Raw genomic sequence first — 18,316 nt, forward strand, 5'->3', positions numbered from 1 at the left:
GAAATAAAGAACGAGACATTAGATGTTATCACGAGGAGAACTCACAGAGTACAGAAGGCAAGGCAAGGCCCCCTCCAAACTCCTCAACTTTTATAGTCATTTTTTGGTTTAATTGTTGTACTAGAAACTCTTTGCTTCTTAATGCCGGTGGGAGAAACTGTAACAACACTTACCCTGTTCCTCTGCCGTTCTCTCTTCTTCTCTGCATGCCGGTGGAGGAGCCCCCTACCGCTCTAACCACATCCCATTACTCTGGTGCGTATGCCCTCCTCCTTTTGCTTCAACCATAACAAAGACCAACCCAAAAAAAAAAAAATCTTTTTTTTGGGCTTTTGGGAGACTAAATTCCAAGGATAAATTTCCTCATGGTTAATTATGCATTTCATATTAATTGTTCAAGCAATTCCATAGTTGTTTTTTTCTTTGTGATTGTTGAGTACTATTTCCGATTATTCCTCCCTTTAGGGCTCTCTCCTGTTTCTCTCTCTGTAGAATATAGGTTTTGGGGATTGCTATAATTCTAAGTGCTATTAGGGCTTCGCTTCTTGTTCTTCACCTCTCCCACCCCCAACCGTCGTGTTGTACGGTCAATTTTTGTTCCAAAGCTATAAACTTTTCTAGTTTTTGTTCCAATGTAGGTGAATTTCCATGCCACTAAAATCAATTCGCACTTAGAAGCTAAACTTAGCCATATCACTCCTCTCCAAGATCCCTCCCCCCCCCCCTTTGTTTTGGGGTTCGTCTAAACTGTACCTTTTGTCCTCGTAAGAGTTATGTCCGCCAAAAAAATTATAGCCATATGCCAATCTGGAGGCGAGTTTGCCACCAATAAAGAGGATGGCTCCCTGTACTACACTGGTGGAGAGGCCTATGCTCTGGACCTCGATCAGCAGACTCTCTTGAAGGATTTCAAGCATGAACTTTCTGAGACCTTTCAGTGCAGTGTTGACGGAATGACCATTAAGTACTTCCTCCCCGGGAACAAGAAGACCCTCATTACCATCTCTAAAGATAAGGACCTCAAGCGCATGGTCAACTTCTTCAAGGATTCTGACCAGGTCGAGGTTTTTATCATTGCTGAGGAAGCTGTTGCGCGCAACGTATCCAACATGCCTGCCAGTAGGTAATTACCACCATTTCAAGCTTGTTTATCCTTTTCTTTTTCCTTTTTTTTTTCGGTGCTCTCGTTGTTCTTGGAATGAACACTTGAATTTTATTCCGTCCTGATAACAGTTATGGCAACTGAATACAATGTAGTTTATGTGGTAGCTTGCTCGCTTTATGAGTATGCAGGTCAAGCAGGACTACTGTGTCCGAGGCCGTGGTTCCTCCTGGCGGCTCTCAGGACTTAATTCATGCTCATGATCAGCCCATTGATATGGAGGAGCCAATCGATACTTCTCCACTTGACATTTATGACGAGAAGCATCGTAGAGCTGCAATTCAGTGGGAGAATACTATCACTGGTGTTGACCAAAGATTTAATAGCTTCCCTGAATTCCGCGAAGCTCTGCATAAATACTCCATTGCCCATGGATTTACTTACAAATATAAGAAAAATGACAGTCACCGTGTGACTGTCAAATGCAAATCCGAAGGTTGCCCTTGGAGAATATATGCGTCCAGATTGGCTACCACCCAGCTCATCTGCATCAAGAAAATGAATGCGAAGCATACTTGTGAAGGAACTTCGGTAAAAGCCGGTTATAGAGCAACAAGGGGATGGGTTGGAAATATCATCAAGGAAAAATTGAAAGTTTCTCCAAATTACAAGCCTAAGGATATTGCCGTGGACATAAAGCGTGAGTATGGCATTCAATTGAACTACTCCCAGGCATGGCGTGCCAAGGAGATTGCCCGTGAGCAGCTTCAGGGATCTTATAAAGAGGCCTACTGTCAGCTACCCTTCTTCTGTCAAAAGATAATGGAAACAAATCCAGGTAGTATTGCTACATTTGCGACAAAGGAGGACTCCAGCTTCCACAGGCTCTTTGTCTCGTTTCATGCATCAATATCTGGTTTTCAGCAAGGTTGTCGGCCTCTTATTTTCCTTGACAGCACTCTTCTGTACTCAAAGTATCAAGGCACATTGTTGGCTGCAACATCTGCAGATGGGAATGATAGTGTCTTTCCAGTAGCCTTTGCTGTTGTTGATGAAGAGACTGACGAAAATTGGCATTGGTTTCTGTCGGAACTCAAGTCTGCTGTCTCAACATCCAGGCAAATCACCTTTATTGCTGATTCCCAGAAAGGAATAAGAGAGTCATTACGCGATATATTTGGTGAAGCCTGCTATCATGGTTATTGCCTACGCTATCTAGCTGAGAAACTGAATAGAGATTTGAAGGGGCAATTTTCACATGAAGCAAGACGACTCATGGTCCAGGATTTGTCTGCTGCTGCCTATGCACCAAAACTTGAGGCATTTGAACGCTGTGCGGAAAACATAAAGGCCATCTCACCTGAAGCTTACAATTGGGTCATACAAAGTGAGCCAGCCCACTGGGCAAATGCTTTTTTTGGTGGGGCAAGGTACAACCATATGACATCCAACTTTGGACAATTGTTCTACAGTTGGGTATCAGAGGCTGATGAGTTGCCAATAACTCAGATGGTTGATGTCTTACGAGGTAAGATGATGGAATTGATCTATACACGAAGGGTTGATTCCAGTCAGTGGACTACAAGGCTCACCCCTTTAATGGAGGAAAAACTTCAGAATGAGGCTTCAAAGGCAGCGCCATTTCAAGTATTACTGTTACATGGCAGCACGTTTGAAGTTCGTGGTGAGTCTGTTGATATTGTTGACATTGATCATTGGGACTGTAGTTGCAAAGGATGGCAGCTCACAGGATTACCTTGCTGCCACGCAATTGCTGTTTTTGACTGCCTTGGTCGGAGTTCGTATGATTATTGCTCAAGGTACTTCACCACTGAGAGTTATCACTTGACGTACGCAGAGTCGATTAACCCAGTACCAAATGTTGAAAAACCTGCTAATGGTGAGTTGGAAGGAACTGCTGTTATAGTAACTCCACCACCAACTAAACGCCCGCCAGGCAGACCCAAGATGAAACAGGCTGATTCCCTGGACGTAATCAAACGCCAGCTCCAGTGTAGCAAATGCAAGGGTCTGGGTCACAACAAAAAGACGTGCAAGTATGTCTCTGAAGGAAACTTGCTTCAGCTTGTGATTATGTGACACTGGTTACTTGTGCTGGTGATTTGTTGAAGTAGTACAAATTTTCCTGTAAATCTTTTACTTGTCTCTTTACTTATTTGACCTTGTGATTGGAATCTTTTGCCAGAAGCTTCATGCCATGACATTGATACTCTCTTTTTAGTCCAAATGGTGTTCCATCTTGGTTTTATATCTATGCCCAGTCATTGCTTTAAACTTGTGAGTACATGTGTGTCTGTTTCAGATGGTTTTGTGCAGATACACTTTCCCCATGCCTTTAGTGTCCATGCATACATATCTAATTTTTGTCTTGCTCGTTGTAGCTACCAGTATTAAGACTGGTGTTAGAATCAGACCACTGAGCTTCATCACAGCCTCCTTGTCATGTGAGATTTGATATCACCTTTATAAAAAGTATGCTTCATTAAAAATAAATTTAGGACAGCTGAAAAATAACTACATTACTATTAGAAAGTGAAAGAATGTGATTTCCTACTTGCTAATGATTAGGATAGTGTAGGAAGAGAATATGGTCATCTTCTAGAAGAGGTACAGGAAAAAGTAAAAAGAATATTGGCAAGGATATAGCCTTCTTTGCTGGCATCTGGAAAAAGAGTTTCTTTTGATGGACATCTGGAGTAGACTTTTGTATGTAAGCACGACTGCAGTTTTAGAGTTTCTTTTCCATTGTTTTGATCTCTATTGTCTGCCTCTGATGTAAAAGTTGTCGTGCAGGAATTCAGTTAGAATGTAAAAATGTGTTTGCGTGTGTGTGTATTTTGGCTGAGATTTGGTTGGTTTGGGCTCTGTGGTACATGTCGAACATCTTTACGTCTACTTCGATTGCCTATCTAAGGAATTTATGAAGTGCCTCATATTTAAGCTTGTGCTACTGTGAGATGATTTTGCAATATAGAAGGCATCAGTTTCTGTGTGGTCTAATTGTACTATGACATTGTCATCTGTATTGCTAGTTGTGGCTTGTGGCTGCATGACATGTTTTCTGATTTTCCTGTTTTGAATTTTTTTCTGAAACAGCAAGCACAATGCTGTAGATAACGATGTGCAAGAAACTCATCTTCTGACAGCCATATCAACTGAAGAGCCTGAAGGAAGCACATGAGTTTTGGCTTTTCTTCTTTTCCAATGTAATTAAACTGCTGATGGACTTTGATCTCTAGATGTGTCAGGTTTAATGAGAGTCAATGTGGTAGAACTGCAATCTTGAAGTATGCAGATGGACAATGTAGTTAGTTTGGTGAAGGATTTGTTCATTTAAAGGGATGAGTTTGTTGGCCTTTTGTCACTTGATAAGTTAGGAAGGTGTTATTGTTAGCAGCAGCAGTCCCAAGTGTACAAGGAGAAGTTGATGATTGGTTCTGAGAGGGAAGGGTTGAATTATCTATCGAGGTTCTCTAGTCATGTCACATGTGGTCGTTGATTTAGTTTCTGACTTGTAGGAGATTCATGAATGCTCATGCCATAAAATCCTGTTCTACTTTTTAGCAGGTGTTTAAGCTGAAACTCGTGATTGTTGCTCTGGGAGTCGGCAAAAATGGTCACCGTTTAATTAATGGGAGTCAGAGGAATGTTAGCATTGAGCACCGTTATCTTCTGTTTTTGTTGTCTTAGTAAATTGCCCTGTTGATGTTCTTTGACTTCTTTGCAAGTTAGATTGGTAATCTATTTGCGACGTTTTTTTTGTTTTTGGGTTTCGTTTTGGGGGGTGGGGGGGGGGGGGTGTTGGGTGTTTGTTGAAGAGTTAAAGCTCCAAACCACACGGTACAAGGCAAGGGGTGGTAACGCCTAAAACATCCTCCACGAGCAGCAGCTGTCTTATGGCATCTGGAGGGTTCTTCTAACATTTTCCTCCTCAAATCTGCATAAACGCTACATTTGGCTGGGTAGTCCTCACAATTGTTTCGCATCTAATAGGGTCCCTATTCAGCATTGATATATTTTATACGCCACTTCTTAGTTTCTTGGAGACCTCTATTAATGATGGTGATTGTCATCTAGCATCTCAAGTACATTCGATGAATATGCAAGGAACCAAGTAGAATTATGATATTTATGCAGGCATGAAGAAAGACATAATCAACCTTGAATTGAATGTACAGTCATGGTCAAAAAAAAAAAAAATATATATATATATATATATATATATACAGTCTTGGTCAGGTAGCTGGCTGGCTGGCTAAGGATGGCAGCAACACATGTGGCAGTAAGATATGGAGAATGAAGTAGATGTTAGCCACGTAGCTTGCCACCTATCTATCTTCCGTTGGGCAAACCGCCTCAATTTGCTATGTACCTTTCCTCGCCGACCACATTCTTCACTCTACCACGCATATCTATTCTATATGTATAGATTGAAAGGGTCGCTCGCTCCTTGAAAAAAGGTCAAAACCCCTACGTGCAGATTGTGCCGTTGCTGGCATGCTATTGATCTGTTCGCGAGACTGCAAAACAAATCCACTTTAGTTAACCCGCTTGCAGTCCCGGTCGGGCTTGTCCTACCAACTAGCTCGCAGTTTGTATCTGTGTGTATATAACGGGTACGCACATACCCGAAAAGGTTGAACCAAACAGCTAAGCTGGTGTATTATGTTACACTTCAAAATTCTGAGTGACGACGTGTGAACGACAGAATGGGTATCTGCCGGAGTGGAAGAATGGCTTCCAAAAGAGGTTCTGCGATCATGATGCAGCACAGGAACTGCTCCTTTGTTCTTGGACTCGGGGTGGTGGTGATCACGCTAATTGCGGCAGTTGCTTGCGCCGAGAACGACCCCCCCAATTCCAATTCCAAATATGAGGAGGCCAAGGTGAAGATCGAGCATGCAGCGGAGACGGGGAAAGAGGGTGCGGAGTCATGGGCAGAATGGGCCAAGGACAAGATCTCTGAAGGCTTAGGATTGGGCACCGACAAGGCTAAGCAAGCTTCTGATGCGGCTGCTAAGAAAATCAAAGATAGGATTAAAGACTCTGCTTCTGGTCAGTGGTACCATCCATTACGTACCTTAATTACTACCAAGCGCCACCACTACGTTCTTGCCTAACTAAATGTAATAAATACTAGTACTATAAATAAATCAGCAGGAGTAAAATATCTTTTGACGTCAAATTAAGTACAGTTTATTACAGCATCATGGAAGAGTTTTTTTTTTTTTTTTTTTTAAAAAAATTTCTTTCAGCGTAAAAATGATCTCCTTGCGCGATCTGCTGCAGGTGCTGGCCAGCACACTGCCGAGAAAGTTGGAGAGTTAAGGGATGCAGCCACAGAAAAGGCTAGGAATTCCAGGGAAACAGCAGCCGAAAAGGCAGAGGAGGCCAAGGAGAAGGCGGGAGAGGCTGTTGAGGAGGCGAGGCGCAAGTCATCTGAAAAGGCAGAAGAGGCTGTTCATAAGACAGGAGAGGGTAGACAGAAGGCGGCTGAGAAGGCAGAAGCAGCCAAGGAAGCAGGTGCAGAAATGGGAAAGATGGCGTCGGAAGAAGCCAAGCAAGGGTACGAGACCGCCAAGCACAAAGCTGCTGAGGCCATCGACTCCAACATGCAGGCTGCAAAGGAAAAATCTCGCCATCTGAAGGATGAAGTTGCTGCTACTCGTGACGAGGAGCTCTGATCTGATGAGAGACATCAATCACAACGCCAGAACCATGCCATTGCCATTGCCATTTGCCACTTGCCACTTGCCACTTGCCACTTGCCACTTGCCACCACCGAGTCGTTCTATTCCACTGTGTAATTATGTATCCTTATACTATATAAGAAGAATGAGTTTAGGGAAAAGATTTCAACTGCAAGGCTATTTTGGGAATATAAGAGTATTTGAAGTGCAATTGGAGTATTGAATATAAATCATTATAACTGATTTATTTTTTTTATAATTATTTAAATGTCCCCTCAGACATTTAAATGAGCAAATTTAATATGTGACAGTATCGAATATTCAATTAAATATTCGGTACAATTGAATTCAGCTTATATTTTAGTGAAATTATATAAAATCATTTTAATCATTTAATTGTATTAACATTAATTTCTTAAAGCCTTTCTCAACAGTTATTTGCAAACTTATGATATATAGATGTTAAAACATAATTAATGTTGATTAGTAGAGAAGTTTGATTTCTTGACCGTTACTATAGTAACCCCTGTTTATTTAAATTCATTTCATTTACCTATAATTTTGTTTCACTACAATCATGTAGTTTATTGAATTCAGATGTTGCTATATTAACTACTACTCTTTCCCATTTTGCAACATCTTTCTCAATAGGTTTGTTTTCTTTAGGTAATCTATTTTTTTGGTTGTAAGAAATTTGTAATCTTGCAAGTTGTATGTGCAATACTTTTTTTAGTGTTTTAATTTCAATTGCCGATGTTAGATAGGTTTAATAGGAAGGAGATCACATTTATTAATTGTTATTTGTGGTTTATAATAAGTTTGTCATCATAAATTTTGTCATTAATAGATTGCATCTACTTCTTTTGTTGTTTTAACTATTAGTTACAGTAATTTTCAAATCATTTGCTACATTTTTTATTATTCTATTTAGGTAATTTTTCACTTCATTTGATTTGTCAATATATTTAACTATTTAGTTAAAACTATTTGGCTGCAAATCTAAAATATGTACTTCATTACTTTTAATTGTTTTCTTGAATTGAGTGGATTAAAATGTTTTATAATTACTTCATTACATTTGATTAATCATATTTTATAATTATATTTTATTGCATATTATATTTTTTGACTCAATATGTAATTTATGATTTTTCTGTTTAATATCACATAATAAATTTGTCATACTTCAATTCTTATACTACAAAATACTAAATAATAATTATTAACTATCTTTACTTATAGGTACTAAACTCTCGCGCATGGCGTAGACTTTTTTCCCTAGTAATAAATACATGGTCGTCAGTGTCAATATCAGCAGCAGCTACTACTTCTCGTAACGAAATACCAAACTGATGGACGAGTGATTATTCCTCTCTTCTCTCTCTCTTGTTTCTTTTTTATTTTTGGGACAATCGCAGAAACCTCCCTAAGATTTTTGACATTTGCACTGACCTCCCATATGATTTGAAAAATTACACTAACCTTCTTTGAGATTACTAATCATTTGCAAATTTAGTCCAAACGATTAAAATATTATTTTAGGGATTGAAATTGAAATTTTGTACCAGATTTGCCCTTTGTTATACATATCCAATGAATGACAAAGTACTATAAATCAATTAACAATTAATAAATTCTAAAGAGTATAATTATGGGCAAATACGTATTTTTTATTTAAAGTACTAGCTCTTTATGAGTATTTTACTTTTAAATATTTAATTTATGAAAAATATATCAATATTTGTAAGTAAAATTCAAAAAATGTTATAGTAATATTCTTACAAAAAGCAAATCAATAGGTTATTTATTTAATATAAATTAAATATTTTTTAAAAAAAATAAATGGCCCATAAAGTATTAATTTTTTATGATTTTTATCCATTACACGAGTAAAATATTTCTCTCTTTATGTGCATTTTATTCTGAATCATTTCATTTATGTTAAATACATAAATGTTTGTAACTAAAATTGAAAAAGTGTTCTATTCGTATTTTTACGAAAGAGAGATTGGTAGGTTTTGTATTTAATAAAAATTAAATATTTGAAAGTAAATACAAATCTGTATTTGAGCGTAAATATTTGTATTAAATTAAATGTTTAAAAGTAAAATACCCTTAAAGAACCGGTACTTTAAATAGTTACCGACTCCTTATAGGCAAAAACGCATTACTCATTTAAAGTATCGAATTTTTACGGATATTTTACTTTCAAACATTTAATTTATGATAAATATATCAACATTTATTAGTAAAATTCAAAAAGTGTTACAGTAATATTATTGTAAAAAGGAAATCGGTAGGTTATTTATTTAGTATAAATTAAATATTTTTTTAAAAAATGATCCAAAAAGTATTAATTCTTTATGACTTTCATCCATTCCATGAGTAAAGTATTGGCTCTTTATAGGTATTTTATTTTGAATCATTTAATTTATGTTAAATACATAAATGTTTGTAACTAGAATTGAAAAAATGTTATATTAATATTTTTACGGAAGAGAGATTGGTAGTTTTTGTATTTAACAAAAATTAAATATTTTAAAGTAAATACAAATATGCATTTGAGTGTAAATATTTGTATTAAATTAAATGTTTGAAAGTAAAATACCCATAAAGAGTCGGTACTTTAAATAAGTAATGCATATTTGCCAATAAACTATACTCCTTAAAGTTTATTACTTATTAATTGATTTGTAGTATTTTGTCATGCATTGGACATGTAGTACAAATGACAAATTTGGTAAAAAATTCTAATTTCACTCTCTAAAACAATATTTTAATCGTTTGGACTGAATTTGCAAAGGATTAGTAACCTCAGGGGAGGTTAGTGTAATTTTTCAAACCACAGGGGAGATAAGTACAAATGTCAAAAACCTCAGGGGAGGTTTCTGCAATTATCCCTTTTATTTTTTAGGGTACTTTGGATCTGGAATTTGTTGTACTATCCTTTTTTTTTTTTAAAATTATTATTATTACTATTATTTGTATGAATACGCATGGTCATGAATGGATGCATGGGTGGTCTTGTTTATTGACCGATATTACTAGTATTTATAACATTTTATCTATCTCCTAAGTCCTAACCTAATGATTATTGAACGAAAGTTTGTAATTTTCTTTTAATATTTTTTTTTTTTGGCGAAAGAGCATGAAGTAGCTAGCATCTTTTTTTTTTTTTTTTTTTTAACGGAAACGTTAGAACTTGTATTGAAATCAAAGCAAGCTATACAACTGGAGCAACGGCCCATGCGGAGGTTTACAATTGTGTCATTCGATACAGAGGACTTAGATACATGCTAATTCTTCATCTTGTACTAAAGTAGTAGCATACATGCTAATTCTTCTACCTAAATCATTACACTGATTGCCAGCCAAGCTAAATGAGCAATTCATAAGCAAAGCTTTGAGCATGTGGATATCCTCTAGACGAGCAATTCATAAAGTAGCTAGCATCTTTTCAGCTGAACGGTATTTTGTGCTTTTAGAAAAATATGTATATATTTGTAGCTAGCTAGGAACCCGATACAAATTACCTCTCTCTCTCTCTGACCTGATGCATATTCCACATTTGTATATTCATCGTTTCTTCTAGAATCTCAAGTCAGAGTTGGTCATCAAAATTGATTTTGACGTATCCTACGTATCTTTGATTTACTACTGTGGCTGGCTCAACAATCGGAGATACGGAAACAATTCCCTATCTCAAAAAAGGGGGCAAAAAAATAAAAGCAAAAGAGGAAGGCGCCGCCCAAATCTAGTAGTAACTACTGTGTTCGTCTCTGGAACTGGGAGTGGATGCCTGACTAGTACAAATCTAGTACATTACTACTGTGTTCGTCTCTCGATCGCTTTTCTCTGTGTCACGGGAAAATGAAAATGAAAACTGCCTGCTCCCAGTAGTCTGGCACAAGAAGGTCCGCGGTAAAGAGTGGGTCGAATTAATATTTAATATATACACACGAGCACGCTACTTACTACAACGCGAATGATGATATGTTCCGAGTCTGAGCCATGTTGTATCGCTTCTTCTTCTTCTTCTTCTTCTTTTTATTCTCAATAAATATTATTAGTAACGATCCGGATGCCTCTCTCTCTCCATGGCCATCCCCGCCCTCTACACGATTCTTTGAAGTGGCACACACGTTTCTGTGCGGTCATCTGTTGTTTGACTTTCTTTGCTGTACTTTATTTTTTTTTGAAAGAAGCTTTTCTCAAGAATTTTCGGCGTTCCTTCCCTCTCCACCTTCCTTTCCTGCTTCCTAAACCCGTAACTGGGCTGGGGTGGTCTGGTCGATGAAACACAACGGTGGCTGGCACTCGCACCAGCAAAGCCATTTGCTGATCTGGGTACACAGTGGATACGGTCTCCGTCCCTCAGGTTTCTTTCTCTTCTCATTTTCTGATCTGCCTGCATTGCACTTGCTTTCCGCTCATTTTTTTTTTTATTATCATAAATGATGCTGGTATTGTTAGTCTAGGTCCTCTAGAAGTCGGAGCTACTCTATTGTTCTTCGCTTGAATTTGTTCTTTTTTTTCCGCCTTTGTTGGCTCAAAAATTCAGTCTTTCTCAAATCCGGGGAGGACTCGGGACTCATTACTCACGCAGGGACCGGTTTTATCCGTTTTGCCCTTTCTTTATAGCCCCCTTTTTTTCCCCTTTATTTCCACTTTATACACTTCCTCATTACAAGGAACTTAAGTAGAAAGAAATCTGTAGCTGATTTCTGCATTACTCGATTGCACTCCTACTCTGTTTGTTTTAGGACAAAGACTTGAATTTTGCATTGCGTGTATTCGTTGTGCAGGCTACTCTGTGAGAAACCTCTTCTTAGATTAAAAAAAAAAAAAATCGGTTTGGGCTTTGGCAGATGACATCTACTTCCCCAACTTCTTCTCCTACTAATGCAGTCCCACCAGCTACTTCTCCTTCTAATGCTTCCGGCATTACTCCTCCCAATGTGTCACAGCAGCCTAATCCGACTCCTGATGCTCCACCTCCTTCTACCCCTTCAACCTCTTCCAGTCCGCCTCCTCATTCCCCTCCTCCAGCCCCTCCTCCCCAACCCCAATCATCACCACCACCATTATCAACACCGCCCCCTTCCCCTTCCTTACCTCCTCCGTCCCTCCCTCCCCTTCCGTCTGTGCCACCTCCTGCTACCCCCCCTCCATCTGTAAACTTATCACCCCCTCCTCCCCCACAAGCATCACCTTCCCCTCCCTTTGGCATAGCACCTCCCTCTCCAGCTCTTTCACCCTCTCCTCCTCTACCAATTACAGTCCCATCACCATCTACCTCAGTTTCTCCACCTCCTCCCGCTATAAAGTCACCCCTCACTAGCCCTCCCTCTCCTGCATTACCTCTTCCACCACCACTTGCTTCTTCCCAGGCTCCATCCTTGTTAAATCACCCTCCACTTTCAGTGGCGTCTCCTCCTCCCATCACTACATCTCTTATTCCACCTTCTCCCCCTGCCCCCCGGAATAATACATCCCAAGCTGATGCTCCAACTAGCTCAGCCTTACCAGCAATTCCCCCTCAGAAACCCACTGCGAGATCTACTACACGTGGTCCAAATATTACTGCAGTCACAATATCCAGAAATGGTGGGGGCATGAAGGGCGGAGTTGTCATGGCAATTGGATTTGTGGGCTTTCTGGCATTTGGTCTTGTGGTGCTTGGTGTCTGGTTGGCACGAAAGCAAAGGAAAAAGGGGGCCCCATTCAACATTGGGTACACAATGCCTTCTCCATATGCTTCCTCCCAAAATTCAGGTATTACTTCGACAACAACTAGACCATCTATTGTATCTTGTGTTTTTATCTTCTTATAGCCAGTCATGAGCATAATTAAGTTGACCACATAGATACAACATGAAGGTCTTTCTGTTCTGTCGTTTGAAAAGAAGATTGTTACAGATGTGGACCATTTTATCAACAGAAACACTTTATAGACATCCACATGACCTGGCCTATGAATTCGCCGCTGGTTAAGTCTTCTTCTGATGAATAGATGGTGGTTAGGTAATGAAAAAGAATGGTGTAAGTCATTTTGTAGAGCATCACCCTGATATGGTCTTTTTAACTTTTTACTGCTTCAACTCCACTGGTTTTCTAGTGAAGTTTGATTAACAAAAATCTTTTTGTGCTTGTATCAGATGATGCTATAATTTTTGGTACTTATTCTTTTGTTCTTTCCAGATTCATCGTTTCTTAGGAATCAGCATTCAGTTCATTCTCCTCTGCATTCAGCTCACCTAGCTGGAAGTGCTTCCGGCAACAATTTCATGTACTCTCCAGAAGCTGGGGGTATAGGCAACTCCAGGTCATGGTTCCCGTATGAAGAACTAGCTGCAGCAACAAAAGGGTTTTCTGAAAACAATCTTTTGGGTGAAGGTGGGTTTGGTTGTGTTTATAAAGGAGTTCTTGCGGATGGTAGAGAAGTCGCTGTTAAACAGCTAAAAGCTGGAGGAGGGCAAGGAGAACGTGAGTTCAGAGCAGAGGTTGAAATCATCAGCCGGATACACCACCGACATTTAGTTTCACTTGTTGGTTACTGTATCTCTGACTGCCAAAGAATACTTGTATATGACTATGTACCAAATAACACGCTCCATTATCATCTTCATTGTAAGTTGTGAGTTCATGTGAACTCTTTAATTGCTGCATTCTTATTGTCTTGATCCTTTAGGTTGCAAGACTAACGGTTAGATTAATTAGGACTGCCGGTTGTCTTATGACTTCTTTTGGTTATCCTTTTGAACTAGATGTAAAAAAAAAAAAGACACTGTTATTTGTTTTCTTGTTTCTTTCATTGCACAGGAAGCATGTATCTCACTATTTCCCCCAACTTAAGCTTTTCTTGATCTTAACGATCATGCTTTGATTCTGGTCTTTTGCGGATATACAGATGAAAGTAGACCAGTCATGAATTGGGCCACTCGGACCAAGGTTGCTACTGGTGCTGCTCGTGGGATCGCTTATCTCCATGAAGACTGTGAGTCCTTTTGTCTGTTAAGTTGTTTCTTTCTTCAACTACAGTTACTATCCAATGTCTGTGGCTCTGCAAACAGATAGTAGCCGAGTGGTAATCATCTAACATGTGCATTGATAATTTGTTAGGCACTTTAGTTTGCATTGAAGGACAAGTCATGATCAGTCCTATTTTAAAACTATTTTCAAGTTTAGAATTTTACATTTGGAAAATGCATATCTTCGTCTGGTGTTTTAAAACTTCATGTACTTATCAGGTAATCCCCGGATTATCCACCGTGATATTAAATCAGCAAACATCCTTCTTGATGACAACTTTGAAGCACGGGTATGCAAATTTCTGCCATTAACATCTTGATATCTTTACTCACTACTTCAAGTAACAGAACAATCTTAGTTGTAAATTGCATATTATGATCTGAAGCGCAATCACTTGTTATGTTTCTTGATCTTCAAGCAATAACAGTTTTAATGTGCATTCCCCTAATCTGACAGGTTGCTGATTTTGGGCTTGCAAAATTGGCAATGGAATTGGATGCCTGCACACATGTGTCAACACGTGTTATGGGAACTTTTGGGTGGGTAACTCAAATGCTTGTTCTTGCTAGCTGCCCAAAGAAATGGATGAGTATGTCATTTTGCAAAGATTGGTTTTAATGTAAATTTATACTACACAAACCATCAAACAATTGTCTTTTTACACCGTGTGACTGAAATAGTGGTATTGGTCCACAGACCTGGCTGCATCAGAGCACAAAGGATGCATAGGGAATAGGGAGGCAGCGGGTAGGGTAAAACCTTGCATGCATGTATGTAGTCCAATAAAATATAACTTTAACCAAACTCTTTGCATAGCTAGCCCTTCATAAAAATGTTGAATCCCTCCCATGCAGGTTCTAAGGCTCTATCAAAGTTTAAAATTTAATTATGTTTCTACCCAAGTTTAAAATTTAAAATAATGTGTTAATTTAATATGTAGGTATTAATTTTAGTTTGATGATAGTTAATTCACTTTTTCTGAATTATTTAGATTAGCGAGTAGAGGATACCTGATGGATAATCCGAACCTGAGAGTGAGAGAGTTTGGTAATGGGAGTTAAACCTGTAGGGTTACCCTATAGGGTTTGGTAAAAGATTATTTGTGGGTTAGGTTTGGTAAAATAGATTTTTGAGGGTATCTGACCCACTGCCATCCCGAGTAGGTAATAGATAAAGATAATTATAGCATATGGCAGACTGTGCTCTATAACTTTGCAAAGTGCACATACACAAAAATAAAGAATTGTGTTATTTGTGGTATACAACAGTTATAAAATTCAATCAAATATAACTTTCAAGTTCATGTATCAAAAAACTGGTAGTCATCGTTGCAGAGACACGAAACTGACAAACAAGGGAAAAATAAGCAAACCAGCTGGCGTAACCTAGAATTATTGGGTAGCCACATAATTTTTCTGCATAACAACGCAGCTCAGAAACTGTACTCATTTTGGCATGAACATTTAGCATTCCTTAATATTTGTGCTCGTGCGGATAAAAAATCTAGTCTGTTACATTTTGGCATCATTATTTGGGTAAGGCATATATAAAGTTTCTCATATTTAAATCTCCATGGGCAATCTTCATTCAGATACATGGCTCCAGAATATGCGACAACTGGAAAGTTGACTGAAAAGTCTGATGTATTCTCATTTGGAGTTGTGCTGTTGGAGCTTATTACTGGTCGTAAGCCTGTTGATGCATCTCAGCCTTTAGGAGATGAAAGCCTGGTTGAATGGGTAAACTTTCTCAATACTAGCGTTGCCGTTGGAATTTTCTCAGTACCTTGACTATGAATTCGTATAGACCAATGTTTCCAATTTTTCTTTGTTGCTGATTTTCTTAACATTGCAATGACAGTTAAATAAAACAACTGTATTAATTTTCTTTGAAAACTGATGAGCATATATAAAAATTTGCAATATTTAGATTTTATGAAGAAGAAAATTGTTCTTTAATGTTTTTGGGCAAGACAAGTATTCTGACTGCACTAATGACTAGCCCCATCACTTTTGTTTTGTATGCAAAATTCTTGTTCTCTGCTTTCTTATTTCTTAGCATGTTTATGATACTTGGATTCAGCTTATTAAGATGCTTGATTCTCCAAGTTGTATGATTGGAATATTCCACGTTAAGTTAAGCGCAAATTACTTGTTGCAACTCACAGGCTCGGCCTTTGCTCAGTCATGCACTTGAGAGTGATAATTTTGATGGATTGGTAGATCCTAGACTTGGAAATAACTTTGTTGAAAGCGAAGTGTTCCGGATGATCGAAGCAGCTGCAGCATGTGTGCGTCATTTAGCTTCAAAGAGGCCAAGGATGAGTCAGGTATCTGAGTGATTAATTGCGGGGTAGCTTCCATGATGAGACATAAGTTTTTAACAGTTATACTTGCCCACAATGATTTTTTTTTTTTTTTTTTTTTTTTGTGCGTCTTAGGTGGTCAGAGCTTTGGATTCCATAAGCGAGATTTCGGATATCACGAATGGAATGAAACCTGGTCAAAGCCAAATATATGATGCAAGAGAACATTCTGCACAAATTAGAATGTTTCAGAGAATGGCATTTGGCAGTCAAGAATACAGTTCATCCGATTTCCTGGGCTACTCCCAGAGCAGCTGTAGGAGCTGAGTGGGGAACTGGCTGCATTGTAACTCGCTGACAGCCATGTGATACGAGTAGGGAAAGTATATGCCTCCATTGCAAGGAATATACAAAGCAGCAGGGGTCGTCCTTGATCATAAATCTTGCGGCAGAAGTTTTGGCAGATCTTTATCCGGAACCAACTTACTCAGAAGGCTAACTATTCATCCTAACCTCAATTCTTTCTGTGCTTCATTCTCAATTGTCCAATCCATTTTGTTTAACTATTTCTGTGCTTCATTTTTTATTTTTGTGTTTGTTTGGATAGAGGGTTATTTGCCAAAATTTATTTGTTTACATCATCATTCCAATTTCCAACACACCTTTTTATCTTCCCAATTATCTTTTTATCTCACATACATCACATCACAAAAAGTACTACAATAAAAATATCTCAAATAATTTACAATTCAAACATAGCCTTGTTTATAATCATTTGCCCTCTGCAGTTACAATTTGCCTTTGGAGAGCTAGCTGCTCATTGTCGTACATGTAAGAAAATTAAAAAGGATCCCATTTTGATAGTGAAGATAAAATCTATCCGAGAGCTCATCATGCTCTTCTTCTTTTTTTTTTCTTTTTGGGTCTTCTGGACGTGATTGATGCATGATTGAAATATTATTGTTATTGTTTGCCGAATAGAAAGGAAATGATCACAATCTCCGGCCCACCACCACTTTATTAGAGCACAAGTCTTCTTGTTTCGTCATTTCTTGCTATTCCAGAAAAGAAATATGTCCCAGGCATGCATCTGCGTCTCCTTTTTCTTTCCTTTGTCCTCCCAACGCCATCCCAATTATTGAATCTGATCTGGAGTGTGTGCTGCTACTGTTTCTTTCTATGAAGAGAAGAAGCTGCAAGCAAAACTTGCGGTTGGGCCCTGCTGACAGCTGAACATCTGAAATGAAGCGAGAGGTGGTACTGGTATGCCATATCCGGAGCATTTAGCTTCAAAGAGGCCAAGGACGAGACGATTGTCCTCTTTTCCAGTTTTCCCTCGAGTCGCGTGCTAATTGCCCTCCCGTCTCCCTTGATCTTCCCCGGCAAAAAAGCGTTGATATCAATCAATCATTTTGGCCAACAAAAAGGAAAAACAAATGTTAAGGGCTTTATTTCAGAGCAAGTCTTGTATACGCTCACATAGTGCATATACTATCATCGTTGGATTCATGATACGTGAAAAAATTGAATTTTAAATTTAAATTTTATATAGCTATCGTTCATCCAAATACTAATCTTTTTAGCATAGAAAAGATTAATCTTTTTTATGTTATGTACCTTTTCGTACAAAGTCATACTCTAGTAATTTTTTTCTGCCAACTTTTCTATGTAACAAATTAGAGCAAAATAATAACTTAGTCCTTTCATAAACTTTAGTACGAGTCAATCCAGTCCCTCAACCATCTTACTTGAGCCAAAATAGTTCCTCAGTTGTGTCACCGCGTATTAATGAACGTGATCAACTGTAGAAAGATGCATGCAGTTTCTCATGTCTAAATGAACACTTTTTTTTTTTTATTAGGGTGACTCACGAGGTTGAAGATGTTGCTCTCTTGGTTTTACAAAATCTTACTCAATAAAACTTGGCGACATGGAAACGAGGAGACGAGAAGAAGGGCTGAGGTCAAAGAAACGAAATATGGAAACGTGGACAAAGTGGAATGGAATAGAAATATAGAAATAGGCGAAGGTCTCGGAGACTTTTAGCTTTAGGAGACTTTTAACAGTATATATGGTTGTTGTTGTTGGTCCGATCATACTACGCTTCCGTGTGGGCAACTCCTCGACTACTAATCCTTTTGCCTTTTGTACCTCAACAGTTCCAAA

At 38.4% G+C, this 18,316-nt stretch overlaps 3 protein-coding genes across 6 annotated transcripts; all 3 read left to right on the forward strand.

Moving 5' to 3' along the window:
• Nucleotides 1-114: 114 nt before the first annotated feature.
• Nucleotides 115-4,834, forward strand: LOC113733815 (uncharacterized). 2 transcript variants are annotated; one of them, XM_072081565.1, is made up of 4 exons: nt 115-255; nt 770-1,123; nt 1,294-3,250; nt 4,220-4,834. In XM_072081565.1, exons 2-3 carry the CDS (start codon nt 774-776, stop codon nt 3,200-3,202), a joined length of 2,259 nt encoding a protein of 752 aa, XP_071937666.1. In that variant the 5' UTR covers nt 115-255; nt 770-773; the 3' UTR covers nt 3,203-3,250; nt 4,220-4,834. The 2 variants fall into 2 exon arrangements, with proteins under 2 accessions (XP_071937666.1, XP_027115787.2); XM_027259986.2 differs by having other exon boundaries at nt 1,294-3,159.
• Nucleotides 4,835-5,524: 690 nt separating this feature from the next.
• Nucleotides 5,525-7,024, forward strand: LOC113734876 (uncharacterized). Its single transcript, XM_027261636.2, has 2 exons — nt 5,525-6,178; nt 6,413-7,024. Exons 1-2 carry the CDS (start codon nt 5,833-5,835, stop codon nt 6,805-6,807), a joined length of 741 nt encoding a protein of 246 aa, XP_027117437.1. The 5' UTR covers nt 5,525-5,832; the 3' UTR covers nt 6,808-7,024.
• A 3,491-nt stretch (nt 7,025-10,515) lies between these two features.
• On the forward strand, nt 10,516-16,809 carry LOC113733821 (proline-rich receptor-like protein kinase PERK8). Of its 3 annotated transcripts, XM_072081571.1 has the most exons (9): nt 10,532-11,191; nt 11,619-12,588; nt 13,015-13,443; nt 13,724-13,810; nt 14,064-14,134; nt 14,302-14,384; nt 15,437-15,584; nt 16,013-16,174; nt 16,286-16,809. In XM_072081571.1, exons 2-9 carry the CDS (start codon nt 11,682-11,684, stop codon nt 16,475-16,477), a joined length of 2,079 nt encoding a protein of 692 aa, XP_071937672.1. In that variant the 5' UTR covers nt 10,532-11,191; nt 11,619-11,681; the 3' UTR covers nt 16,478-16,809. The 3 variants fall into 3 exon arrangements, 2 of the variants coding, with proteins under 2 accessions (XP_071937673.1, XP_071937672.1); XR_011841342.1 differs by lacking the exon at nt 16,286-16,809 and having other exon boundaries at nt 10,519-11,191; nt 14,302-14,434; nt 16,013-16,151; XM_072081572.1 differs by lacking the exons at nt 15,437-15,584; nt 16,013-16,174; nt 16,286-16,809 and adding an exon at nt 14,542-14,712 and having other exon boundaries at nt 10,516-11,191; nt 14,302-14,434.
• The last annotated feature ends 1,507 nt before the right edge of the window (nt 16,810-18,316 follow it).

Source organism: Coffea arabica, chromosome 3c (genome assembly GCF_036785885.1).
Source record: "Coffea arabica cultivar ET-39 chromosome 3c, Coffea Arabica ET-39 HiFi, whole genome shotgun sequence".
Lineage (NCBI taxonomy): Eukaryota > Viridiplantae > Streptophyta > Magnoliopsida > Gentianales > Rubiaceae > Coffea > Coffea arabica.